This window comes from Gymnoscopelus braueri, assembly GCF_963280865.1.
Source record: "Gymnoscopelus braueri genome assembly, chromosome: 10".
Lineage (NCBI taxonomy): Eukaryota > Metazoa > Chordata > Actinopteri > Myctophiformes > Myctophidae > Gymnoscopelus > Gymnoscopelus braueri.
Genome location: NC_137611.1, coordinates 28,104,860 through 28,124,379, shown reverse-complemented (window position 1 = coordinate 28,124,379; position 19,520 = coordinate 28,104,860). Strand labels below are relative to the sequence as shown.

The 19,520-nt window shown below is 46.6% G+C and overlaps 1 protein-coding gene across 5 annotated transcripts in view; it reads right to left on the bottom strand.

Annotated features, from left to right (window-relative positions):
• Positions 1-19,520, bottom strand: part of znf521 (zinc finger protein 521) — a 144,848-nt gene that overhangs the window by 64,661 nt on the left and 60,667 nt on the right. For 4 of the 5 annotated variants that reach the window (XM_080441213.1, XM_080441214.1, XM_080441210.1 and 1 more), the window contains 2 exons: positions 10,803-14,362; positions 10,069-10,153 (listed from right to left, as the gene is read on the bottom strand). In XM_080441213.1, coding sequence (XP_080297339.1) covers positions 10,069-10,153; positions 10,803-14,006 — 3,289 coding nt within the window. In that variant the 5' untranslated portion in view covers positions 14,007-14,362. The remainder of the gene's footprint in view (positions 1-10,068; positions 10,154-10,802; positions 14,363-19,520) is intronic. The other variant, XM_080441211.1, reaches the window with a different exon arrangement.

Genomic DNA, 19,520 nt, shown 5'->3' with positions numbered 1-19,520 from the left:
TTTGTTTTATACATAGTAACACAGATGATTTTATTGTGTGAGTTCTCTGAATGAAAAACAGGACAAAGATTTGAACCACTTGCACTCTAGTGTTAGCCTGGTAAACCCTCCCTCCGGAAATCTCATTTCTATTTGATTCCAGGAGTGAGTCTGGCCTTATCGCCCATTCTGCAATATTGGCTGTGTATGCCAAACCTGTGCCAAACGGCCGAGCCTATCAGCGTCGTCGCTCATTGTTCTGTGATTGACAGCTTACGTTGGCCAATCAGGTGGCGAGTTCGAGTGAGCCCAAAACACGAACGGCAGCCATCTTTTTCTTGTGCGCTATATTCTCCGCTATTTTTTTACTTCTAAAAGCTCTCTAACTTCTATTTTGAGGCACGGAATTTACTTATAAGATATCGTTTGGATAGAATTTAGTTGTTTAACTTCATACATGTGGTCAATTAATCATGACAAAGCCTATTTAAAACATTTTTTTTAGAGAACCGGTAGGGGCAGGCAGTGACACCCATGTATCCGAATAAGGCAACCCATTTTGGGCATTCGCCGTCTCAAAAGTCCCGTTGCGTCACATTAGACTGGTGAACTGCTGATTGGCTGAAGGGGAAAAATTATCATTGGCTGAAGGGGTTGTCAGTCAACGGTATTACTCCCGCCCAACTCCAGCCCACAGCCAATATTGCAGAATGGGCGATAAGGCCAGACTCACTCCTGGAATCAAATAGAAATGAGATTTCCGGAGGGAGGGTTTACCAGGCTACTCTAGTGTCCCTATTCTGGGCCTATTCTAACATTCAGTGAAAATAGCAACGTGTGACGCACTTGTGATCACAGAGAGAGATTTGGTGTAGAGGGAAAAGAGAAGTGGGCCAAGGATAGCGCCCTGGGGGACCCCCCGACAATGAAATATAAAGGGGTTTAAGTGGTTGAATACAAATTTCTTGTGTTTTTGTTATGTTGCAGTTTTTGACTATAGAGTAAAAACGGTGACGGGTGTCCATTTCCAACAGCTCTCCTGCCCCTGCTCTGCTTCTTTTAGAGGATAAATGGCGGTGCTTTGACTGGGGAAAGCAGGGAGTGCTATCACACAAGACACACAGAGTGGGGTGATGGCGGGGGGGGCTGGCCGGTGGCCCGCAGCACCTGAAACCTATTAGAGAGCTTTGGAACATTCCACAGGGTTCCTCCGCTGTGGCCAGAGGGCATCTTAAAGGTCTTCACAGAGTGGGTCGCTCGCTATGCTCATGACGGCGGGCGGGCGGCGCCCCCCCTCCTCCACCGAGCTGGATATACAGTATACAGCCCAGCAAGGTGAAACACTAAAGCTACTAGTCGAACGTATAGAATGGGGGGCCAGAGAGTTCACCAAAACATCAAAGGCGTGTGTCGTGTTGTGGTGACACGACGACACACACACACTCTCAGATTATTGTACTGCGTGTCAAGTTCCCTTAGAATACAAGCGGCGCCTCGGTAGAAAATGTAAGCTGTCGTTTTAACCCATTAAGACCTGAGAAGATTCTAGAAAGGTCTTCTAAAACAGTTTTTTGAAAAAAAATCTAAAAAAAATATTTTCGAGATTTTTCAAAAATAGCAGATATACAAGCTCATAGCGCGGCACTCGGTGCCGCGCTATGAGCTTGTATATCTGCTATTTTTGAATAGCCAAAGACATCTAAAGTGACACAGATGCGTTCCAGGTATCAATGGGTTAAAGGCACAGATTCTCATTTTCATAAATTTGCCATAACACACGTAGGAATTTGTCTTCATGAAACGAGCTGTTATGATTAAAACATTTACTGTTGGCAACGCGAGCAAGACTTTTTATCAAGTTTTTTTTTTTTATCAAATGGTCGGCCATCTGGACTTATAACAGTGGGAGCCCAATAGTGCACTGACACTAAAAAAAAAAAAACATGCATAAACATGCACAACCTGCTGCCAAATATATCTCAGAGTTAGCATCCTCCTTCTCCACCACCACTGTGTGTGTGCGCGTGCGCGTGTGTGTGTGTGTGTGTGTGTGTGTGTGTGTGTGTGTGTGTGTGTGTGTGTGTGTGTGACTGTGTGTGTGTGTGTATATGTGTGTGCTGCTTTAGCGGTACCAAGGTCCATCTCTTTGGCTGTGGTCGGTGTCCATGCCTCAGTGTTATGCTCGGTGGGTTTAGCTCTATGGGTGTCTGTGGCCTCTCCTCTGGCCGCCCGTGTCCATTTGCTCTGCGGGTATGGCAGGCCCGAGCCTGACAGATGGCCGCCCCTCTCTCTCTCTCTCTCTCTCCCTCTCTCTCTCTCCCTCTCTCCACTCCCGCTCCGGAGTAACACAGTAACTGGTTTTTCCTCCGCCGTTGACCTTGCCACAGCCAGCCAGCAATCCAGGCTGGCACTCCGCCTGTCGAACAGGAGGGTAATGAAGTCCAGCGCCGCTCACATGATTATTAACCCGTTCAGACCGGGGAAAGCATCCGTGTGGGCATTTTTGGATTTCGTTGGGCAATTCAAAAATAGCAGACCTACAAGCTCATAGCGCTATTTTTGGAAAAAACGTGAACATTCACGGCAAAATCTTGGATTATATATTTTTTAAAGCGAACATTTGTAAAATATTTAGTTCCAGGAACCCCCAGAACAAAGATTTGAGTTACAAATGTCAAAAAAATAATAATAAATAAATCTAATATTTGCACAACTTTTCATGATTTTTCAAAAATAGCAGATCTACAAGCTCATAGCGCGGCACTCGGTGCCGCGCTATGAGCTCGTAGATCTGCTATTTTTGAATAGCCCAAAGAAATCTAAGAAATGACACACCGAGATGCCGTTCCCGGTCTTAGTGGGTTAAGGCTTCGACGCTGGGGGGCCTTTCAGCGCTCTATCCCCGCCTCCCCTCTCCTCCCATGTCTGCCGTTCACACACCCCAAGGTTCAATGAGAATAGTCATTGGTTACATAGCACTTTGAAAAGCCCACCACCGTGCGCCATAAAAGAGAGGGTCAAACTTCTCCTTTTTTTGTATGGGAATACTTTTGATTGGACGTTTCAAAAATCTATGACATCCCATCCAACCTCTTGAATGTGGACAAACTCGTACTTCCAAAATCATACAGCTAGAACCTCACTCGGGGGGCGCACGAGCAAGTGACAGTCGGTGGTATAGCTACTGCTTTGGTGTATCAACACCTAAAGCCCGAAGTTATACTTAGTCGCGCACGGATGCTGCGCGCCAGAAATAGCCCGATCTACAGCGAAAATAGCCGATCTACAAGCTCACAAAGCGTTGCAACGTGACACGTCGTGAGCTTGTAGATAAGCTATTTTCGGTGCACACGACAACCGTGCACAACAAAGTATAAACCGAGGCTACAGCCTAGACAGACACCGACCCAGAAGTGCTACATCAAGTACGATCGGATGAAGCTATCTGTCACATTACTATTGGTGGTGACAACCTCTAAAAGCCATGTAGCTCTTGCAGTACTACACCACTTTGCTCTCCGCCGTAATTCTCCCCTGGCCACAGGCATCTCCAGGCACGCATGGAACCCAGATCCCCGCTAGGCCCCAGCCTGGGATTTGAGAGGTGTGGGTTGCAGGCTCTGACCTTTTACTAAGGCTAGAACTGTCTGTTTGCACGGCTCCCATAAGACCCCCTCCCAGCTAGACCGCTGAGGAGCGACCCCATCGGACCGGGGGAGAACCGAGGACTGCGCATGCTCCCCCCCTTGGCCTCTGTGACATCCTCCCCCTGCCTCCAGGGAAGTGGAGTAATGCAGAGGTTAATTCTGATCATCCACTATTTATGGGGCACTTCAGAACAAGGGTTGGCATTAACACTCTAAAAGAGACATCGCCCTCCTGTACATCAATAAAACATAGCATAGGAGCCCAGGAAAAAGCCTACCTCTATCCAGGTCGACCAAATGCAGACCCCGAGTGGGTCTTTCATGGCAGAATGCTGACATCCTACCTGAGCGATCTGCCATTTCTTACCGCATTTACACTGGGAAACAAAATGCATCGGTTTCAGGGTTTTATTAATAAGGGTATTTTGTACATAATTGATGCTACACAGCGGCTAACTGGAAGAGAGAGGAAGGAAGGCCAGATTGACCATTCAATGAAAAGAACTTGCCCCGAATCACCATGGTGACACCAGCCTATCAATTGCGATGCAGTAAGGGGGGCGGCAAGTATTCGCTCAGAGCTTGTACAAATAGGCCGTATGAACTCGGCACATCAGATATTTTCTCACATGTTGGCCTAGTCTGTGAGGTGTGGGGGAAATGTCAAGAAAATCAATAGATAAGGACCACATCAGACTGAGCTTGTCTGGCCTAGCAACAGAGCATCCCCATGGTGATGTCAATTACCTCTGCTTTACAACAACAACGAGAAAAAAAAAAAGCACCATGGAGGAGTAAAGCAGTCACTGCAATGCTGTAAAACTTTTAATGCAGTCTCCCAGTTACATGGAGGGTATTTATAACCAGGAAGAATATGGTATTGGGGCAGGTAACACCTTTACACGTGAATGTAGAAAATCCTATAGATAGCTCACTCTGCTTCCTATTCTCCTCATGGATGCCACATTAGTCAGGTAGAAGGTATAATATAACGAGCAGGAAGGTGCGCGTAATTGCATATTAGCAGCAACACACTTGGCTGCATGCGGGGTGACTGCGCTAACGAAAGGGAGAGGCGTTATTAATCACCAATTAATAAAAGTAGGCAGAACTCACACTCGGTATATGACAGAAACGGCTTCCTTTGTTTCCATTAGCTGGTCGAGGCCTTAATTATTTCATAAGATTGATCCTGTTCCCGCTCAGAAGACTATCGAGTTCTGACTCTGATCCAGCCCCCCAGGAGTCAAGTGGAGAGCGTTGGCCATGTTTGTTAACAGATTACATGTGTATGTGTGGCTATGAATGACTCCCAGAGACCGAGGAGGAGGCGCCATCAAACACAGCTAATCAAAGAGGATTATAGAGGAAAAGAAACGGGACATAAAAAAATGCCACATTCTGTTTATGCACCATGAGAAGAAAGGCACTTAACCCATTGATACCTGGAACGCATCTGTGTCACTTTTAGATTTCTTTAGGCTATTCAAAAATAGCAGATATACAAGCTCATAGCGCGGCACCGAGTGCCGCGCTACGAGCTTGTAGATCTGCTATTTTTGAAAAATCGAGGAAAAAAAATGTGGGTTTTTCTTTAAAAAGATTTTTAGGATTTAGAAGACATTTCTAGAATCTTCTCAGGTCTTAATGGGTTAATGGAGTATAGTGAATGTGCTGCCACCAGGGATAGAGACAGTGACGGAGACCATGTAATCAACATACACTGACCAAGTTAGCTCCAGGGGCTACCGAACAAGAGGAATATGTGTCAAGGATAATTTGGAGGCCCTTAGAAAGCAACAAAACAAGGCTCTTAGCCTAGCAAAATGCTGTTGCAGAGCTGCCTCCTGGTCCGCTGCATTACCGACAGCCAGCGCCAGTGCGCGTCGCCAGGTTGGAGCTCGGTTATTATGAAAACGAGAGAGTGAGAGATGGAGGGAGAGAGGAAGGCTAGGATAAAGGGAGAGAGAGAGAGAGAGAGAGAACAGGGAGGAGAAACTGGAGGAGGGCTAGAGGCCTCTCTTGCTCGCCCTCCTCTCTCTCCCAGCTCAGTAACGGCCCACAGTGCCTAGCTTCACACAGAGCGGCCAGCTGTACAGCAAATGTGCCTTTCCCCTCTCCTCTCCACCCCCGAACCCTTCCTCCACCCCTCCAGTGCCCCCCCCCCCCCCCCCCCCCCCTCTGCCCGGTGCCCGACCAGGCCACCACCGCGCTCCTCTCTGTGAGAGAAGGCTCCTCCTGACTTGGCTCCGGGCTCACTGCTGTCACCGAGCCCAACAAAAAAAAAAAAACGGTAGAGGTGACCCCAAAAAAACACTTTCTGGAATGTGCTGGGGTTTGTTTGTTTATGATTGCGCGCTTCTGAACGCTGACCACTTATAATACCAGATTAGAGGAATGAGGGAAAAACAGTATATATATATATATATATATATCTATCTATATATATATATATATATATATACATACTGTACGTGTGTGTGTGTGTGTGTATATATAGATATATTTATATATCTATATATACACACACACACACACACACACACACACACACACACACGCACGCACTACAACCCTTTTCACCTTTAAAACCCTCTGAGACAGAGCCCCCATGCTTCAAAACGTGTCAGGATTCCTAAAATCCACAACAGGGACATTTGAAACAGTGCGATAAATGGGCCAAACGCACCCCCCGCGAGGCTCCAAATGTCAGAGTTCACCGCGGGGTCAAAGTGAAGCAATGGGTGGCGTGACACCCCGCCGTTAAAAACCAAACGGGCTTTTGTGACAATGAAAGACCTTCAAAGGCAACATGTATATATATATATATATATACCGGATATATACACTTTTAGTCAGAACCGACGATAAGCGCAAAATACGGCGAAACATTTTATTCTTTATTTGTATTGGAACAAAGAGAGGTTGAAATAAAGGCTTTGATAGTGACTACAACAGCTGAAAGCTGTATAAATCTGCGTGTCTCTGGGGTAAAATCGGACACCCTCGATTCTGTAAGTGTGCCATGCCAAAAAAACTCTAAACTAAAGAGTGGCCAGCTGTCTTCTGGCCTGCTATTAAATTGCTCCTTGGATGGTGGCGATATCATTTTTTTCTCCATAGGAGTATCACACCAGGTCCCCAAACAGAGCGACCAGCTGTACAGCAAATGTGTACTGATCCATCTGGGCCCTAGCAGGCTGCGGCCTCCATCTTAAGACACGTGGGGGCCCCCGTACGTTCGCAAGGCTTGGCTACGGCACCGGCGCTCTACAACACACCCTCCTGCACCCACACGGCCGCCCTCCCCTCCCCTTTCATTTACCTCCATTATCACACTAAATGTCGAGTAGCCGGGCACCAAGGGCTGTGCTTTCTGTCTACGAACCAACCAGGACCGCCATCATCGGAGCATAATATCCATGCATCAAAATGTGCTGGCAGTCGCACAGAAGAGGCAGGACCACAAGCCCTTCAGTCTGACGGGGGGGGGGGGGGGGAGGGGGCTGTGCTGTGGTAGGGGTTCGGGAGAAGCCTGAGTGCACTTGGCTTATAGGCAGACTATTGTATTACAAAAGGCAGCTGAGACGGACCTGTCTGGGTGAGACAGGCTCAGGTTTTGTTGTTCCATACACTTAGCACTATGGTTATGTCACGCCACATCACTATATATAGAGTTATCAGTGTGAACTGACACCACGGAGCAAGGCACGGACGAAAACAACACCCCTATGAATCCAGCGTCTGCTCCATTACCTACGCTAATAACGCTGACAGCTGAGCGGAGATGACCCCAGCCCCCTGTTTCCCCTCTCCTGTGCAGATGGCCATTAAAAGGAGAAAGTGTCCCTCTTTTTTTTCAGGAGAGAAGGTATTTAGAGCTTTTTCCAAATTAGCCTTTTTTTTTTCTCCCTGTGTTTTTGGCCCAATTTGGCTTTGCAGTAATTACAGACCCGGTCTAAAATTTAACCCCACGCTGCTGATGTGGGACCGACGTTAAAGTCTACACGAATAAAATCATCTGAAGACAAATTGAATTAGACCAGTAGGGTCTCGAAAGAACACTGCAATGATGTGTTTTATTTTCATATTTGTACAGTATACCTCTCTTGGCTATAATGGAATATTTTTTATTTACAGTAGCCTATATACATAATATGTAGACTAGAGTATATATATATATAACATGCATTATGAGAGATTATATTATGTAATGTTATAAGTATTATTTGTATTCTTATTTTTATATTTACTAATCTTATTAAATCATCTATTTTTCATTTTCTTTATTTTACAGATCACATGTACAACAAATTCATAAAGTGGAATTGACAGAAATCCGTCAGAGGACACAGACGAAACTCATGATCGTGTTTTCAAATGTTTTAACCCATTAAGACCTGAGACCGATTCTACAAAATGTCTTCTAAATCCCAACAGTTTTCTGGAAAAACGCATGTTTCTATATAAGTGGTGCTCAAACTTTTTCATGTCAAGGACCCCCAACATGATATGTATTTGGCCGCGGACCCCCATCTCAAAATATTTTGTTCTGGACCCCCAGAAGCAAAGATTTGAGTTAAACATGTTGGCTTTAAAAGAATATATATTCAAAGATTCGCACACATGTTCACGATTTTTCATAAATAGCAGATCTACAAGCTCGCAGTGCGGCACTCGGTGCTGCGCTACGAGCTTGTAGTTCTGCTATTTTTGAATAGCCAAAGTGTAAAATAATGCTTTTTTAGCTCAAATCAAAAAAGTGACACTGATGCGTCCCCAGGTCTTAATGGGTTAAAACAATGGAACATCAGGAAAGAGAAGTAAGACATCAGACAACAACGCAACAATCACCAATCCTCCTGTTATCATAAGCTGTCTGGATTCCACTATTATGAGGGAAACGGGTGAACCCTGTGTGGCTGAAAGACATAAAATAACCAGTAGGGGGGTTTGTTTTCTACCCCTCCCAGTGTGCATCCGTGCCTGCCTTTGCGAGAGAAAGGACTAATGCTGGCATGGTACTGTATTAGGCACCCCCAGTAGAATAGTGGGAGAGCAGATCGCAAAGATGAATACCAAATACACACCTACACACTCCTCAACCCATCTCTCCCTCCTCCCTTGCACATACACCGCAGCATCAAAATCACAAATCACATGCCTCTGATTGTTTATGCACAAACAGTGTGTTCCTGATAGAATTGCCTACCGGTCCTGATAGAATTGCCCACCGTGTTTAAATTCACCTGCGCCTAGAAGCGTGTCCCAAACAGAGAGGCGGTTTGGTTCCAGATCAATGAGTCTCTCTCCCACTGAAGACAACAGATAATGCAGTGTAATGAAAGAACCGCCAAACGAGCTGAATAAATGAATGAATAACGGATAGGTGAGACAGGAATTCAGACCCCTACTTTCTCCAGGCAAGAAAGCCTCTGTTTTTCCAATTGTGTTATTCTTTCCAAATTATTCTGCCTGCATACAAATGAAAAACCAAAACTGAAGAGGTTTGTTGTTAGACTATAACCCCTTTTTTGTCTACGAATACTTGACAAAGGAAATGGCTGATTAGAACCAGACATAACGGTGTGACAGCTATTCAATAACAAATGCTAATCGTCAGAATGGAAAATGTGAGATTTTAAAATATGTCCTCATGAGTCATGAATGAGGCCCATTTCAGGCAATTTTGCATTTATGAGCATGCAAACACATATTAGACACAACATTGTTTTAGAATGAGTGGCCGTGCTCTCTGCATAGTCTAAATGAATTCCTGAAAAACATTTAGACATATCAAAAATGTTCTGTGTCCAATATTCTCTTGGTCAAACTAGTTCCAGCCCTGAAAGGTTTTGACTGGTGAGATTCTACTAAAACATGAACACGAAGCATGCACACTTCACATGTACACACATGCACAAATATCACAGACGCGATCAATCATGCATGACATTGACTTGACGGCAATCGGCAATCCAAACATTGTCTAATGATCAAGATACTTGAAAGTCTGCATAATTTAGGGCCAAATATATATTTTCTTTACTGAAAATAGTATTTGATTCTAATTTCTGATATTACCACTATGACTCTGCTGTTAAGAATGTATGCTCAGATGATATAACATTAGAACAAGTTCTAAAATCTGCCCTTTTAATATTTTTGTGCCATAACTGTATGGACATTTTCTTTTTAAATCTGAAAAAGGAAACTGTGTCTGCAGTGTATTCACCCGCAACACAAACCACTGACTCTACATTTAAATGGCAGACATAAAAGACAAACAAAATACCATGCGACAATATTTAAATATTTTTGGGAAGTGCCTAGAAAAAAAATGTACATTTACATATTACAAGGAGCTGTATTGTATGAAAAGATGACAGCAAGACTCCAAGAGAGAACGTAATGACATAAGACAAACAGAGTCATCTCCTACCCAGCATGTGGTTGGCCACGTGGACCTGGATGTCCCATTCACTGTAGAACACCATCTGACATTTAATGCACTGATATGTCTTCTTCTGTACAAAAAGCCACAAAGGAACAAGATATTGTCAAGAAACCATACAATTTAGTGTTATCAATATTGAAAAACGTCTTCTTTTTTCTTTGCATTCTATTGCTGATCACGAGGCATCTATTCTAGACACCATCGTCAACAGTGTTGGAAAGTAACTAAAGTAATATGTAACTTAAAGTAATATTATTACTTTTTTCCAGTAACTAGTAAAGTAACTAATTACTTTTGGCAGGGAGTAATAAGTAAAGTAACTATATTACTTTTTAAACAAGTAATTATGTAATAAGTAATATATTACTATGTTTTAGTAACTTTTCCAACACAGTGTTGGAAAGTAATGTTTTAGTAACTTTTCCAACACAGTGTTGGAAAGTAACTATAAAGTAATATGTAACTTAAAGTAATATATTACTTTTTTCCAGTAACTAGTAAAGTAACTAATTACTTTTGGCAGGGAGTAATAAGTAAAGTAACTATATTACTTTTTAAACAAGTAATATGTAATAAGTAATATATTACTATGTTTTAGTAACTTTTCCAACACTGATCGTCAATCTATAGCATCTCAATTGCATTCTTCAAAGTGACAAGGCTATTTTTCAAATATCTAACATAAACACATACTGTAATTCTTTGTTTTGGTTCACTACCTCTTCAGTTTGTGAGGGGCTGGCCCTGGGCATGGGGGACACCTGGGGGGTCCTGTGCTGCCCGCTGTTGCTGTCTCCCGTCTGCTCCCGGTGCACCGTCTGAACGTGGTTCTGCAACTCGGCCTCGGTCTCAAACTTGACGTTGCAGCTGGAGCATCGTGTCTTGGGAGCCGCCGAGGAGGAAATGGAAGAGGAGGAGGACGCTGAGGAGGCCACCTTGCCTTTTCCCTCCCCGGGGCTGAGACTCTCCCCCTGAACCCATGAGCCTGTGTTCGTTGCTGGAGTGGAGGCTCCACCCTGCTGCTGCTGCTGCTGCTGCTGCTGCTGTTGTTGATGATGATGCTGTTGTAGTTGTCTTCCTCCGTTCACTGTAGGGCTGGAGCTCTTGGAGCCGGCAGCCGCCACACAGGAGCTACAGAGGCCATACGGCAACCCATTGATATCCAGCTTGACCAGGTCTTGCTTGGAGCGGAAGTCCTTCAGGCAGGAGGCGCACTTGAAGAGCTTCTGAGCTTGGAGGTGATGCTGGTTGTGGTGGTGGGAGATGTGTGTGTTACGGCCGATGGGATGGTTCGTGGACATGGTGCCCGTCTTCTGCATGTGAAAGGTGCCGTGGATCTTGAGCTCCAGCGTGGAGGTCACAGTCTGCATGCACACCACGCAGCGGAAGCCCGTCAGGGAGTTCCTCAGGTCAGGGTGCATCTGGCAGTGCTCCAAGAAGTCCTCCTCGCTGTGAAGAGGCATCTTGCAAATGCGGCAGCTGCCCGTGTCCAGGCTCTTGCTGTGGGTGACCTTGTGCTCGGTCAGGGTGAGCAGCGAGGGGAAGCGCTCGCCACAGATGGGACACATGTAGTGCTTGACGGGCCCGATGTGGGTCTGCATGTGCTCCCTGAGCCCCGGCTCAGAGAAGAAGGTGCGGGAGCAAACGTTGCACTTGTGGTTGCCCTTGATCAGGTCTGCTTTCCTCTTCATCATGGCCCTCTCCCCGGGGCGAATGTTGTGGTCCCTCAGCTGGTGGTTTGTGAGGAGCGAGTCGATCGTGTACGAAGCCCCGCAGATGTCACAGCTGAACATCGGTTCGGCCGTGTCCACCTCTTCCTCGCTTCCGTCGCGGCTGTTGTGGGTCTCCGCCGCGTCCCCGCCCGGCGCCCCGGCGCCGTGGCTGTTGGTCAGCAGGCCCTGCAGCTCGGCGTCCTCTTTGGCCTGACCGTCGCCGGCTCCCGCGGTCGAGCCGTTGGCGCCGCAGTTCTGGGCCTTGCCCTCGAACACGCAGTGCTTCTCCCTCAGGTGCTTTTCCAGCAAGACGATGGCGTGGAAGGCCTTGCTGCAGAAACGGCAGTTGTACTTTTTGCTGTGGGTGGTGATGTGACACTGCAGCTCCACCTCCGTACCGAAGGACTCCCCGCAGAAGATGCAGCGGTGAGCGCGGCCCTGGCTCTCCAGGTGGCTGTGTTTGACGTGCAGCTGCAGCTCCGTCTCGTGCCGGAAGTCCCAGTTGCACGAGGTGCAGCGGAACACCTTCTTCTCGTTGCTGTGCTTGACGGCCAGGTGGAGCTGCGTGGACACCTTGGAGTCGAACACCTCCTGGCACAAGGTGCAGCGGAAGAACACAAAGGTGTGCATGTCGAGCAGGTGCTTCTGCAGGTCGTCCACCGACGTGAACTGTTTGTCGCAGCTTTCGCAGATGTAGTACGTCGAGGTGATGGTGAAGTGCACGGTCACGTGCTTTAGCAGGGATTCTTGGTTGGGGAACTCTTTGTTGCACTGCGGGCAGGTGAGCTGGGGCTGCATGCCGTCCAGATGAGTTTTTAGGTGCGTCTGGAAGAGGTCCAGGCTGGTGTATTTGGCCCCACATTGGTTACAGATGAACTCGCTGGCGGCACGAGACGATAAGCCGCCTTGCTTAAGTAAGGCGGTTTGTTCAACAGATATTGGCGAGGAGGGGCTGAGGGTGCGCAGGGATTTCTTTCCGTTGTTGATGTAGTTCAGCGCTAGTGGAATGTTCTTGTGATTCTCTTTGATGTGCTTGTTGAGCTTCAGAACACTGTTGAATATGGGCGAGTTGGTGCAGTAGGAGCAGGAATACACCTCCACGATGGGCTCTTTGGGGGTCATGGCGTGGGGAGAGTCAAAGCGCAGGCTGCCCCCGTCGCAGTGGATCTGACGCACGTGCTCCTCCAAGGTGGTCTCCGTCAAGAAGCCCATGAAACACTGAGGACAGAAGAAGGCGTTGCTCTCTTTGGCCACGGGGCTCGGGAAGCCGTGGGAGCAGCGGATGTGCTCCTGGAGGTGGTTGAGGTCGGTCATCACCTCGGGACAGAAGTTGCACTGGAGCAAGGGGTCGGGCAAGCAGACGAGCAGGGCGGCGTGGTTGTCCTCCGCGTGGTGGACCTGCTTCAAGTGCTCGTTCAGGTTGAACAGGGAGGGCAGGACCTCCAGGCAGAACTGGCACGTGTGAGCCTGCTCCGGTTTGTCGAGGTGCATGGTTCGCAGGTGGATCTGAAGCACGGCCAGACTGGAGAACACCTGCTTGTTGCAGTAAATGCAGCTGTAGGAGATCTTCGGCTGCTTGGAGGAACGTCCTCCTCCCGTGTCCGCCATGTGTTGGGAGGCCCTCTTTCTCCTCCCCCGCGTCTTAGGCACCGGCGGCGCCGTCTCCACCATGGTCGAGCTGTCGACGGAGAGGTTGGAGTCCGGGGTGGTGCTGGAGACGGAGGTGTAACCCACCGTCAGCAAAGAGGGGCTGTTGCTGTGGTTGCTGGATTCGGGGAGCTGGTGGACGTCCATGTGAGCGTAGAGGTCCTCCGCGGACGGGAAGTGCTCGGAGCAGATGGCGCACGCGTGGCCCTTCCGGTCGCGGCCGTGGGCCCGGTCGATGTGGGTCAGCAGGGTGCCCTCGTCGCCGAAGGGCTCGTGGCAGTAGATGCACTGCAAGGCGGCGCCCAGGCCTCCTCCGTCCTCCGACGGGGAGCACTCGGGGTGGCACTCGGCGATGTGCCTCTGGAGCTCTTCCGGGACGTCGAAGCCCTCCTCGCAGCGGCCGCACTTGCGGGTCTCTTTGAGCTTCCACTCGTCGGCCCGGGTTCCGCCGCCGTCTTTGCCCCTCTCGTGCACCTGCATGTGGCCGTGGAGAGAGCTGGACGAGAGGAATCCCCGGCGGCACACGGGGCACTTGTGCGGCTTGTTGGAGGCGTGGGTCTTCATGTGGATCTTGAGGTGGTCGCTGCGGGAGAAGGCCGAGTCGCACTCGCCACAGTGGTACTTCTTGTCGCCGGTGTGGAGCTTGACGTGGCGGTCTCGGCTGCGCTTGTGCTTGAACAGGCGGCTGCAGAAGGTGCAGCTGAACGGGAGCTTGTCGCCGTGGCTCTGCTCGTGCCGCTTGAGGAAGCTCAGGCGGCTGAAGGACTTGTCGCAGAACTGGCACGGGTACGGTAAGCCGGGGCCCCCTTCGTCCTCGCCGAAATCATAGTCTTCACAGTGTCCCGGAGAAGTCTGGTCCTTGCTGGAGGGAGACGATGCAGGCCACGAACACAAAGGGTCATCCTCGAGATCAGCACCGTCTGTGGAACAAGCAGAGGACAAAGAGAGAGAGTGTTAAGTGCTATTTCATACTTTGTGGCACGACGGTGTCGCTCACTATAAACATCAGAGATTTCCAAGATAACAATGTCAGCTTGGAAATCTGTTATCTTTGGCGAGCGAACACCGCTGTATGACACACATTGCTAACTTGGATAAGAGAGGAGTGAAGTCAGCACGATAGATAGACAGGGATATGGTGTTAAAGGAGAATACCTTCTTTCCAGAACCTGGCAACACGAGTTGCCAGGTTCTGGAAAGAAACAAGCATCCAGTGTTAAATCGTTCGCCATTAACGGTGGCCTAGCAGGAAATTTCAGCGCATGTTTGACTATCATGAGACTCCACAATGACTAGCAGTAGAGAAAAAAACAACTTTGCATTGGTTATAATAGACGAATCTCCCTAACCCACGCGCTCCCATTATGACAACGGAGGGGGTTTAAAAAATGACGACAGGGGAATCTATGGAAATTAAGAACGCCACTTTTCACGTCGATAGGTGAGTAACGAGACATCAAAGACAACACTTAATTTGTCCGGTATTCTCCTTTAAGGGCTCATTTGTGTTATTCTGTTAAATAATGAAAAGTGGGACATTGTGGTATTAACCCCTTAAACCCTCTATTCTTAGTGAAACAGACCTGAGTTGCAACTGTACCTGGACCCTTTTTTTTCTGTGTACAACAAATAGCCAATCTACAAGCTCACAACGTGTCGTGTTGCGACGCGTTGTGAGCTTGTAGATCTTCTATTTTTGGCTAATGTTCCCCCCAGAACTTGGATGCTGGCGTTCAAGTGATTGATCACGATAATAATTAATAGCTGTGTATGAATTCACACTTGTTTGCAACACAGAGCTTTTTCTTTCCTTGCCTTAATGGAAACAATACTGCTTTTTTGATGTTATCTGATTTTTTTTAAACTATGCACTTCAAAAGTATAATTAGAAGAAAAGCAAAAGTGAAAATGCTTTCCCTACAATTAACCTTGTATGTGGCCATGTAATGGCTTTGCCCACTGAGACTCAAAATGCAATGTCTTTGACATTTAAAGCCAACACATGGCAGTGAGCGTGCTTCAAGACGTGCAACCAGCATGAGGTAAATTAGAACATTTTCTATTATACTTGAACAATTCCCAGTATACTTTTGAAAAATAAGAGGTATTAAAATGACCGTGAAGCTAGAATCCTGGACTTATTTAATGAATGTAACTTTTTTTTCCCCCTTTTTCTTACCAATCTGTATGGTAGAGTGTGTTAATACATTACTTGGGGATAGTCTCCCTACTCTTCCACTGAGAAATCTAGACCCTAGTGTCGGGTAGGTTATTTGAAGCAGACGGCCCACCGGATTGGATACTATAGATGTGCCACCATCTTTATTGTAGTTTGGACATCGTTTGCAAAACGTACAGACTGCAGCTTTAAGACAAGGTCTGGAGAAAAGAAAAGTATGTGGACAAACAGTTCACAAGGCCAACGGAGAAGATTAAATGTGCAATTTAAACCGTGGCTTTGCATAGCCTTAAGGATAACCCCCTCTACTGCAAAATAGATGATATTTATGAAACATGGGCCCTTCAGCACATCAGTCAATAGATATCAGATTATAGGAATATGCATTATTATCATATTTGTCAGCGTGGTCTGAGCTGAGCCGTGAGCCAGCCAATACTGGATGGATGAAAATGCCGGGGGCCAGTGTGCGCGCGCGTGCGTGGTGTGTGCGTGTGTGTGTGTGTGTCTCTATGCAGAGGGTGTGGGGGTGATGGCAAGAAGGGGACGGGGGGAAACGGATAAGGGAGGAGGACAGTGCAGTTCTAACTAATTCACTCAAGGACAAGCAGGTGTGCAGAGAATGACCAGGGAACATCAGAACAACTGACAATACAGTACATAACAACACCCCCACCATTCGTATTACTTTAAGTACTTTAATGTGTCCCCCGTTCAAATCAGTTCTTTGTCCACACATGGCGTTTTCCAGAGTGAGATATGAATGGAAAACACAGAACACCACTTTCCACCAAGTTCAAAAGGTTACGGACCACTTCTTCCTCGCCGCTGAATTCTAAGTGCTGTGAACTTCCTTACTTAAATAAAACAACGTAATCCCAACCCCTTCGGAAAGAAAAAAGAAAAGAAAAAAAAATAGTGTCAAAAGGCCAGAACTTGTAACGGGAAAAACAAGAGGAAACTGCAGAGATTTATGGGAGGGGACAAAGGAAAAGCATAAAGCTTCATTCCAGGATCCTGCCTCTGAGTTTCTCCCTTCAGCTGACAAAATCCAAGTCTCTCTCTCCCTCCCTCTCTCTCTCTCTCTCTCTCTCTCTCTCTCTCTCTCTTTCTGTTGTTTTTGCTGGGGAGATATCTGCCCTTTGTCAGGATAACGTGCCCCTCTCCGAGCACTTAGCCCCATCAGGGCCCTATCTTCAGGGAAACAGATGGGGTCGGAGGCCATTCGCCTGCCCCTTCCAAACTGCTGAAAGGCGGCATATTGAGAGACCACCTTCCACACACACACACCGCAGCCTCCCGGAAAAAACCTCCCTGCCCCTGGCACGGTGCCCACTCTGAGCACCACATATCTCACTCAAGGAGCAAAAACCTTTGCCGGCCTGATTTACTTGTTTTATCCATCTCGTCCAGGTCTCTCTCCCTCCCTCTCTCTCTCTCTCTCTCTCCCTCTCTCTCTCTCTCTCTCTCTGTGGTTGGAGGGAGGATGGGTGACTCAGTAGTAATGCCCTCCTCCACAGAGGGGGCGGATCTGCCCTCTCTCACTCAGCCCTCCCAGGGTATGTATGGGAGAAGAAGACGAGAAGAATGACCCCAGCCAATGCCTTACAGTCAAAGATATTGGCGTGGAGACAATAGTGTAAAACAAAACAAAACAAATGGGCTTGTATAACCCATTCAATCCGGGGAACTCGTCTCTGTCATTTGAGGATTTCTTTGGCTATTCGAAAATAGCAGATATAAAAGCCTATGAGCTTGTACAGTAGATCTGCTGTTTTTGAAAAATCGTGAACATTTTGTGCAAATCTTAATTTTTTTTAAGCGAACGTATGTAAAATATGTTGTTCCAGGGACCCCCCAGAAGCAAAGATTTGAGGTTACAAATGTTTGCTTTAAAAATATATATATATTCAAAGATTTGCACAAATGTTCACGATAAAAAAAAAATAGCAGATCTTCAAGCTCGTAGCGCGGCACTCGGTGCCGCGCTATGAGCTTGTATATCTGCTATTTTTGAATAGCCAAAAGAAATAAAAAAAATGACACAGATGCGTTCCCGGTCTTAATGGGATAAGGGGCTAGATGAAATTCTGCTTGTCTAAAATGAGGACGCCTTTGCCCTGAGACATTACCAAGCTGTCAAGACGAGCTCATTCCATTTTTGTTTTCGTTCACTTGATTTATCGTATTTATTTCAGCCTTTTTACTACAGCGAGACAGTACTATACATAATGCCACATCTGCTGGGCACAAGCGGGAGTCGTGAGTCACGTAGAGGTATAGTAAGAAGTGTACGTGTGCCACTGCTTGAGTTGAACTGGCAGATGCTTAATTGAATTAACTGGCTCCATGGTGCCCAATTGTTGTTAAACGCAAGCATCTTAATGGTCTAAATAGGTGGCGAAATTGCTGCGCTGTCACTGGCTCCGTGAGCAAAGTATTTAAATGATACAAGCACTCTCCAATGTCCTCTGAGTTATACCAACTCAACTTCTAATAGCGTTATTGCTCCCACTATGCATTAGCTATGCTGGTTTAAGCTTAATACCAGAACGCACAAAACAGGTGGTTGCTAACTCTATAGCATGAATGTGTTTACAGTATGTCATCATCTGATTGGATGCCTTCAGAGGGTTTATTCAGATGATTTCTTCCCTGAATCTGTGACAATGAACATGCACACAGAAGAGAGTGTGTGTGTGCGCACACACACACACACACACACACACACACACACACTCACACACACACACACACACACACACACACACACACACACACACACACACACACACACACACACACACACACACAGTGGTGGAAAGTAACCAAGTACATTTACTTAAGTACGATTTTGAGGTATTAGTACTTTACTTGAGTATTTCCAATTTCCAATACTTTTACTTCTACTCCACTACATCTCAGAGGGCAAATATTGTACTTCTACTCCACTACAATTATTTGAAAACTTTAGTTACTAGTTACTTTGCAGATATAAATGATTACATTATAAAACATACATTAACCACTTTAGCCCTATTTTATACATAGGCTATTTTCAAATATTTTATTACTTTTACTTTTGGTACTTTAAGTACATTTTGATGCCAATACTTCTGTTCTTTTACTCAAGTAAATTTAGAATTTTGGACTTTTACTTGTAACAGAGTATTTTTATATTGGTACTTTTACCTAAAGACGGTGGTGCCGTGATTTTCAGTGATTTTTCCCCCCCTAAAACATAATCATCAGGTATTATGGTTAAACTAGGAGGAAGATTTTTTTCAAAAAAGTGTACAGAAATGGCTAAAATTATGTTTTTATGTGGACACGCCCTCCAGTTTATTAAGCATACCTGGTTCTCACCTTAGCACCTCCTCCACCACCTTAGCACCACCCACCTGTCCTAGTCCCTCCTCCTCCTCATGCCCACACCTGTTGTGTTATGATAATGAGGGGGAGGGTATATTTTTACTATGTCACTAAAGGGCTGTTTTTTCGATTGGCACGTTTGACCCTCAAGGTTTCAGCCTCCAGGTAGAAACTCAAAACAGTCAGAGAAGACATAAAACACCATAAAAACACCACCAGGGGGCTTAATGAAGTTCTATCAACCTCATAGGACACATGAAAAACAGAAAAAGTGCAAAACCATGGCACCACCTCTTTAAGTAAAGAATTTGAGTACTTTTTTCCACCACTGCACACACACACACACACGCACACGCACACGCACACGCACACGCACACGCACACGCACGACACCAGACACACACACACACACACACCGCGTCACAAACACATATGTAAACACACAGTCAGACGCACGCATGCAGCATGCATTCACAAACACATGGCCAAAGACAAGTGTGTGAACAACGGCTAGATGAAAGCGGCGA